The following is a 9,484-nucleotide window of genomic DNA, read 5'->3' as shown; positions in this document are numbered from 1 at the left end:
TTTTTGTTTTTTTTTCCAAATATATGGTAGATCTTGAAATTGTACAATTTTCCGGGGAAAAAATTATCATAGAACGTCACAGTTGAATAACGCCATATTACACCATCACCGCTGCTAACGATGGCGGAACCAATAGATCAGTAGGCCTTTTCACAATGAGTTTCACAAGAAAATCCGGTTCATTGATCTATGATTAAAGAAAAGATATATAAGAAACGGATTTAAAATTATTGTTTGAAAATACAATTTCCCTTACCTTTCTCATTAATTTGCAATTACTGACCTATGCTAATCGAGAGGTTTTAAAGATAACTGTAGCTAATCAAACTTAAAACATGAGTTTAACTCAAAACATCATGTATCTCGGATTCACGTTTGAATATCACATCTAAAAAAAGATGGAACATGAGTATCCTAATTGAAATTATTTAATATTTAAACTAAGGGACAAACTGTTGAGGTTAAGTTGATCTTATATGGTTTGTGATATTTAAAGGTCTATTTTGTTTGGCTTTATTTTTTAAGTGTTCTCGATGTTTAGCGATTCGAAAACAACACATCTATAAAGTATTATTTTTCTTTACAATACAAAACCTTCTTTCAGATATAAGTGTAAGAAACATATTTGTTAATGCTTATTTGAGATCGAAATTTGATTGATATTTACAAATAACAATATATTTAATATCCCTGAACTACGTTGTAAAAAGATGTTTTTTCAATACCAAGACCAGTACTGATCCAAGTTTGTACATGATATTCACACTATCATTCATACTAGGATTATTAATGAGATTTGTTTTAGACATTAAACAAAACAAATTGGCGTCCTCGTTCATCAACTGACAAATGTTAATATTCTTTGCTATTCTTTTTCCAAACGTAACCTTTTCAATTCCACCGGACAATCATCACTGCTTGAGGATTCGTTGATGTGTAGAGTGTCTTTGAGCATTTTTCTATTTTGATCATCGTATATTTGTTGCCTTCGTTGCTTTTTGTCTTCTTCAGAATTTAACAGTGCACTTTCAGATTTACGTATCCTTATCTGATTTATGTTTTGTATGTATTGTATCCAGTTTCTCAGTTCATCATACATACCGGACATGTCTGGTGGAACCTCTGTTATGGCTTTCAATACAGTGTCCATTTCAAACATCTCTATATCCTGTACGTAGTGCCAAATCAAAGCTAAACAATGCTTTTTAACGCTCACAACTGAACATTTGTCAAAAGATCCGGATATCGTATCCAGTTCTGTGAGTTTACATTTTTCTGTACACTTACATAACTCAAACAAAGCGGATTTAATGTCTAGTTCTGCCTGCTCAATATTTTCTAAAATCCACTGAACTAGTTTTACATGTCCATGTCTACATGCTTGCTTCATAAGACTCTTCATGTCCATGTTTTTACAACATCCTTCCTCTAGAAAGTACAGTATAAGATCATACCTGTTCTCAGCTATTAAGTCATTAAATACAATGGGAACATTTGATTGTTTATCACGTAACCTTTTAAACAAATAATCTACAAGCATTCCTTTATTTCTTTTTATTCTACAAATTATAGTCTTATTGTATTTCCTTAATAATAGCCTTGTAAATATAGTTTCAAATGATTGATACTCTGAACATGAACTACATGCCTGGCGGAGTGCTTCTTCTATGTCAAGCTGTCCATTATTCTCCTTATGTATATTAAATATATACTTCACGTGATTGATTTTACCTTGTTTACAACAAGCAATCAACAGTTTGTTTGTTGAAACTTTATCATGCGGAAGATTTAGCAGAACCCATGTCATACAATTGTTACTGATACTTTTTGCCTTACACACTGTACTCACTATTATATTTATGTCATTGGAATCATGGTCAAATTGTTTCCAAAAAAGGTCCAAACATGCAATTTGATTATCATAATAAGTTTTGGAGCTCAAAGTATTTGAAGTGCATGCATGTATCATTGCTTGATGCATGTCCAAAGAACTAAAATAATTAGTAAGCAATTTAATTGTTTTAATTTCACTTCTCATACAAGCTGTGTTCAGAATGTTTTGTTTATCAAGTAGGCAAGATATATCGTGTTGAAGAAACCAATTAACAAGTTCATCACGTCTCTCTTGAGATTTGCAAATCATTAATTTAATATCCTCTTTACTTGGACAAATGGGATAATTTTCCAATATATAAACAACTAGATTAAAGATTTCATCTGTTAGTTCCTGCATGAAATATTTATCATGATTCAACAACTTTAAAACACCTGATTTTAGATTCAGCGGGTTTATTTTAAAAGAATTAAGGATCCATTTTACCATGTCACAGCGTTTAAGATCTATAGCTAAATCATTAGCACATGCTAACATCAATAATTTTCCTTCATCGATGATGCTAGACTAAAATTACGAAATACCCACTTTGCTACATCTGTCCTGCAATTTTCACTCGCTGACATTAATAGTTTTCTTGCATCTATAGAAACATAGGAACAGTATTTTTCATGAATCCTCATCAATAACTCAAAGTCTTTTCTTTCATACGCTGTATCTACCATTTCCTCAAATTTTAACTCTTCCTTATTCTCTGTACCCTCCCAAATAATGCTTACTATTTCTAAGATTGTAGTAGAACATTCTACAGTATAATGTTCAGTAACACATTTGAAAACTTCCATTTTATCTAAACTTGCTATATCAGTCTTGGTCATTATATATTCTAATAGGTCTGACTGTTTCCCGATTAAAGCTGACTTTATTATGAAGTACACATCCAACATAGTTATATCAATGTTCTGAACAAACCATTCTATAATTTTAAAATATCCAGCATTATATGCATGTTGACATACAGTTTTCAAATCAAACTTTCCATATCCAAATTTTCCAATAATGTTTTTAACTAATTCTAATTTCTCAAATTCCATATGTACGTACCGCATCAGACTGTATACTGAACACTTATTGCATTTCCCCTCTGTTTTCATACATGTTGCAATAAGAGCTGACTGAATGTCTACATTTTGACCCTTTTCCATTAGCAGTGTTGCAAAATACAAATGTGCATTCTTGCATGCCAAAGTCAATATATCTTCATTATTTAGACATAATTGAATGAATGCGTCAAATATATAGTCAGGGACGTGCATTCGCTGTAAAACTAAAATGACAACAGGAATCAAATCTGTCGACGAACTGTCAGTTTTAGAAAGAAGAAACTCAAACAAGTCTTTATCACATGTAAAGTAATCACAAAATTGCTGTTCATCATTTACACCTAGAGATATCTTTAGACAGAAAATTACATCAAAGTTAATACACAATGATGCAAGATACTCTACCGTATCAAGCATCTGTAACTGGCAAGCTGTTCTTAATAAGCATTCAGTATGAACTAATTCTATGTCTGCAAATCTATCTATCATCCATTTAAGTTGTTTAAAAGATATCAGTGACCTATCAGATATAATACCATTAGGCTGTGTTCTTTTCTCGAGCCAATAATTTACATGTTCGTTCCTATAAATCATCTCAAAAAATGAATTAACATCAAACGGAGTCCGATTGTACTTTGAAAGTAAGAACTCCAACACAGGTACATTAAATGCTTCATATGCCTTCCATATGCATAATGAAAGAAAAATACATCTAGCATCACTTAAATCATACTGATATTCGTCAAAGATTATTTTAGTCAATCCGATATCAACAAGGTTTATAGTACCTTGATCAAGTAAGACAGGTATCTTGTTTTTTTCTACTAAATGAAATATGGATTCTACGCTTCTTAGATCTTTTGTTGAACAGCTTTCATACATAGATGAAACCAAAGCAGCTTTCATAAAATCAATGGAGAAATGGTTTTTGCTTGTCTTGATTTCTTGGTCGAATTTCTGCAGTATGTATTTAGACTGTTTTAGGTTCACTAAGATGGCTATGAACATATTTGTTCTCTTCAAGTGTGAAAAACAACTAAACCATGCATTAGATTTGATCATATTTTCAGTATGTTTATTTTTGTAATCTTCTTTTTCTAAAGCATCTAGGAAATACATCAGTAGAATACAATCGTCTTGTAAGCATATTTCTGTATTAATGAAACAATAAATAAAGAGTTTAGCATCAACTATATTGTTCCATAATTTTGCTTCATATATAGTTACTAATCTAGCAGCCAATAATTCAAAACTGTTAGTTGGAATTCTTAATACAACCTCTCCCTCCTTTTCTTTGTAATCATTGGATTTTACCATTTTCAGGAAAAATGACCAACTGAGTAAAGGTATGATCTTTTTTAAATTTTCGTCATCAATCTGAGCAAAAGATAGGATTACACTCTCTTGAAGTGTTGTATGGTGGAACCTGTATGATCTTTGATTTGGAATATTTACTAAATAACTTCCTAAAAGGTACTTAACTGAATCTGATATATTGCATTTTTTCAATTTAATGGATTTTCCATAGATTGCATCGATAATTTTCACAACTTCGAAAGTATTTGAGCCATCACCAGGGTTAATTCGGTTTTCATTAACCGCTGTGTAGACCATAACTGCATACTGTATCATACATTTCTTGTCAATTTCCCCCTTTCGTCTAAGTTCATTAATTTCTTCTAGTATGGCTTCGGTTGGCATAACAAAAAATTTGCTTCCAAGCTGGAAATATTTGTTATTATGTACAAACTGATACACTACAAGTGGAAATCCTTTGACGGGAGTTTCGGTTATAATTTGCCGAACCTCAGCGCAACGTAAGATTGTAACGCCATTACAGTCTGTAAATCCTTCAGCTTCGAGATAATTTGATTTTTTAACTGTTTTCATGTATATAGTTAGAATATCTTGTTTTTCTTCATTGCTAAGTTTATACTTGTCTGAGCTAAGATCAATAAAGTCAAACTTGAATAACCTATGATTTTCAAACACCTCCCGACATTGACGTGTGACTGTATCTCTGATCGTTATAATGAGTTTAATGCTACCTTTACGTACATATGCATGCAATTTGTCCAGAATTGGTGTGTCAGTCTCTCTATCATAAATACAATTTGTTTCACCAAAAATGTCATCAAGTAAAACTATGACTTTATTTTGTCTACTGACCATATTTTCCCATTCCTTTAAGGTGTTTAACTTGATACATTTGTACGAGTTATTCTCCTTACAAAATAGATGAAGAATATGACGACCGATCCGACTTTTCCCCGTACCTGCATGACCAGTCATCAATAAGACTCCGTTCTGTTTTAGCATTAATAATCCATCGCTAACTGCTTTTATGGTTACAAATGTGCCCTCTCTTATATCGTCATCAATAAGGGCGTGTGTGTCATCTGAAACATATTTAACATTTTATATGAATAGAAGTAACAGAGTATTACACAATATATTTTAAGTAACAGAGTATTACACAATATATTTTTAACCATACAATATTCAAAAGTAAAATAATGAAAATACCTAGCTCAAACGAAAATGCAAAACGGAAAGTCTTTTATTCATTGACAAAATTAAAAGCTCAAGCACAGTACACGAATAGGAAACAACTGTAATATACCTAATAATTTAGATCAGACATGTCCTTGTGTAGAAAATGGTGTATCAAACTTGGTTGTATACTTAGCAAAACCTCTCACTTGTATGATAGTCATATAAATTCCATTATAGTGATGACAGTGTGCAAACAAAATAAACAGACATAATAGGTAAACATGTCAAATAGAGTTCCAGCAGTCAACATTGTGTTATATTCTTAATCACTATACAAGCTTACAAAATGTAAACAAAGAATAACAAAATGGCATTTAGCATAAAGCAAAATGAACGACAAAAATATAGCAATGACCCCAGCAATTGCAGAATGCATAAGTACCGAGCTGTAACTGATTTCAGAAAAAAACAAAAGAATTATAACAAGAACCTTCATTCAACAGGATCATATGTATATATTTATCTACGAGGAAGTTGATTCAATTTGTGCAAACTGTAGAACTCAAGTTGGAAACATTTGTGTCACTTTAACTTCATATTATCCGTTACTTATAAATATCATGGAGCGATTGTTAGAAGTTGCGCATGTTTGTCATTTTCTGGTATATCACTGAAATAATTGAGGTTATCCACTTGAAATTTTGGTACAAGGCATTGTTTTTTGTATATTATATTGTGGAAACTGCTAAATTTAGAAGATAATTTCGATTGACGACGGGTGATTTTTTGTTTAAAATTGATAAAATTCGGTTCTAAAAAAATAAGTTCTGGTCACAAGATCTGTACCAGTAAAACAAAGATTTCTTTTCGAAATCCACTTTCGAGTTCATCCATCACCGGAAAAAAACTCGTCAATTATACGCGTCTTTATGACGTCATTTCCCAGATAGAGGGAGTCGCCTGTATCCCTTCACTATTAACGTTCATCAAGCGTCTTTGTGATTGTCATTGTGCAGGATAAACTAGAAATAATGATTGTTTTGTAGGTTCTTAATGACAATTCCCTAATGACAGTAGTGCTGATTGTCAATTTTGAGAATTCAATTTGCCGAATAATTCGTACAAAATAGAATTATAGTTTTCCAACCACTCGCTCAACATTAAAATTGAAGTGACGACGCCCCTAAACGCACAAATGACGTTCACTAAAACCAAATCTTTTGACGGAAATGCATCGAACTCGAAAGTTGTCTATTGAAATTAAATTGATAACATAAAAGTCATTTATAAGTTCAATGAGTCCTATGACTAACAAATAACTGAGAATATGAGGTCTGTATCCTCACTAATAATTTGAAACTAAAATTGAATAATTACCTTCGATTAATTTCTGTTTACTTTCACCTGGAAATATATACATTAAGTAATACCATGAGCTTTTAATTTAATTTACGACATGTTGTAAAAGTAAGGTTTGTCAATATATATTTTTATAAAGCGATTGCAAAACACTTTTTTAGCAACAACTTCTGTTTCTCTTCCAGGTTATTCTCATTTTCTAAAACGTACCACTAAAAATGTAAGGACCTGAATCACTTGTGCACCATGTCAACTTCCATTTTTGGTTAGATGTTTAACTGGTGATTAAAATACCACGCACATATATGTATTTATTGATATAAAATTGAGAATGGAAATGGGGAATGTGTCAAAGAGACAACAGCCCGACCAAATAAAAAACAACAGCAGAGGGTCACCAGCAGGTCTTCAATGTAGCGAGAAATTCCCGCACCCGGAGGCGTCCTTCAGCTGGCCCCATAACAAATATATACTAGTCCAGTGATAATGAACGCCATACTAATTTCCAAATTGTACACAAGAAACTAAAATTAAAATAATACAAGACTAACAAAGGCCAGAGGCTCCTGACTTGGGACAGGCGCAAAAATGCGGAGGGGTTAAACATGTTTGTGAGATCTCAACCCCCCCTATACCTCTAACCAATGTAGAAAAGTAAACGCATAACAATACGCACATTAAAATTCAGTTCAAGAGAAGTCCGAGTCTGATGTCAGAAGATGTAACCAAAGAAAATAAACAAAATGACAATAATACATAAATAACAACAGACTACTAGCAGTTAACTGACATGCCAGCTCCAGACTTCAATTAAACTGACTGAAAGATTATGATTTCATCATATGAACATCAGGCACAATCCTTCCCGTTAAATATTTATTCGTCTATAAAATTGATTTAGTGCAGGATGAGATAAGCTTCAAAAGAATATGCTATTTTCCAAATGTGTCCTTAATAAAGGCACCAGTAGTATACGAACATGTTTTAAGATAGAATCATCATAGATACCTTAATTAAATTTTGTATTTACGACGGACGCGCGTTTTGTCTACAAAAAAAATAAAATCTCAAAAATACTGAACTCAGAGGAAAATCAATTCGGAAAGTCCATAATCACATGGCAAAATCAAATAACAAAACGCATCAAAAACGAATGGACAAGAACTGTCATATTCCTGACTTGGTACAGGCATTTTCAAATGTAGAAATGGTGGAATAACCTGGTTTTATAGCGCTAACCTTCTCAAACGACTCATCACTGAAGATCTTATCCAAAAAAGTTTAAAAGGCCGATTAAAGTACGAAGTTGAAGAGCATCGAGGACCAAAATTCTTAAAAGTTTTGCCAAGTACAGCTAAAGTATTCTATTCATGCTATTCCTGAGGTAGAACATCTGAGTATTTGAAAAAATCTAAAGTTTTTGTAGACAGTTTATTTATAAATATGACAATATCAATGATAATTCATGCCGGATATAATCTTCAAAAGAATCTGATATTTTCATCATAGATACAAAGATTAAATTTTGTATTTACGACAGACGCGCATTTCTTCTACAAAAGAATCATCAGTGACGCTCGAATCCAAAAAAGCTAAAAAGGTCAATTAAAGTACGAAGTTGAAGAGCATTGAGGACCAAAATTCCTACACGTTTTGCCAAATACCGATAAGGTAATCTATTCATGCTATTCCTGAGGTAGAAAATCTGAGTATTTAAAAAAATCAAAAATTTTGTAAACAGTTAATTTATAGGCAGTGTCTGCGCGTACCCGCATGTGGGTACGAATAGTCAAATTGCCGTTCTGGCTGCACGTACCCACATCCGGTTTTCTATTAAAATGCCATCGGATCGGGAATGAAACGTGAAATATATACGGAAATTATCGATAATATGGGGATTTCGTGTAGAAAGAGTGAAGATTATGAAAAATAATATTTTTAAATTGTATTTATTAAATAATGATACATAATAAACATTGCAAAATTAAACTCAATGATGTAAAATGAAACTGTACAGTCCCTGTAAAAGAAAAACATGATAGAAATTAATACTATTATAAAATTTAAATGAAAATTTAAATAATAACATTTTAATAATTTAAAAATATACCCATATGATATTTTAAAATAATCTTTTAGTAAAATGTAAAACAGAAACTGAAATTTCAAAATATATAAAACTACTAAAATTAAAGCTCGAGTTTATAAAAATTAAAGAAGCAAGTAATAAATCAATTTAAACCAATTATAAAAGATTCATGTAACTGACTAGTTAAGATTTCGAACAAATTTTACATATCCAATATGATTGTTTTGGCACAGATTTCAACCCTGCACATTTCAAATGTTGCCAGTCTAAACAGCATTCCATTTGGAAAGTACTGAAATTAGACATATCCTTAATTTCAAGAACGATTTACAATACAAAAACTAGAAATAATCGACATAAAAAAAAATGAAAAGAAACGCAGCAAATTCGATTAAAAACTACAATTTAAAACAAATACCTTGTATTCGGCCTTTTTCTGTCGAATTTGTTTGGAATTTTTTCCCACCATGAATGCAGGAAAAATTTATTCTGTTATACTTTAAATCTTCTTTAATTTGTGTGCTCCCGGTTCTTCTTTTCTCTGCGGCTGCTATAGACTGCGAATTTCTTTTATATAAATGTATGAAATTTAACGCCTGAAAG

The 9,484-nt window shown here is 31.7% G+C and overlaps 1 protein-coding gene across 1 annotated transcript in view; it reads right to left on the bottom strand.

The window, feature by feature from the left end:
- Window positions 1-9,484, bottom strand: part of LOC139489304 (uncharacterized) — a 31,489-nt gene continuing 22,005 nt past the window's right edge. The window contains exons 5-6 of the mRNA XM_071275588.1: window positions 6,811-6,837; window positions 1-5,336 (exon numbers count right to left, since the gene is read on the bottom strand). Of these exons, the coding sequence (XP_071131689.1) occupies window positions 2,371-5,336; window positions 6,811-6,837 (2,993 nt within the window). The 3' untranslated portion in view covers window positions 1-2,370. The remainder of the gene's footprint in view (window positions 5,337-6,810; window positions 6,838-9,484) is intronic.

This window comes from Mytilus edulis, chromosome 9 (genome assembly GCF_963676685.1).
Source record: "Mytilus edulis chromosome 9, xbMytEdul2.2, whole genome shotgun sequence".
Taxonomy (NCBI): Eukaryota; Metazoa; Mollusca; class Bivalvia; order Mytilida; family Mytilidae; genus Mytilus; species Mytilus edulis.
Note: the sequence above shows the minus strand (reverse complement) of the source record. Positions and strands in the feature narration are given on the sequence as shown.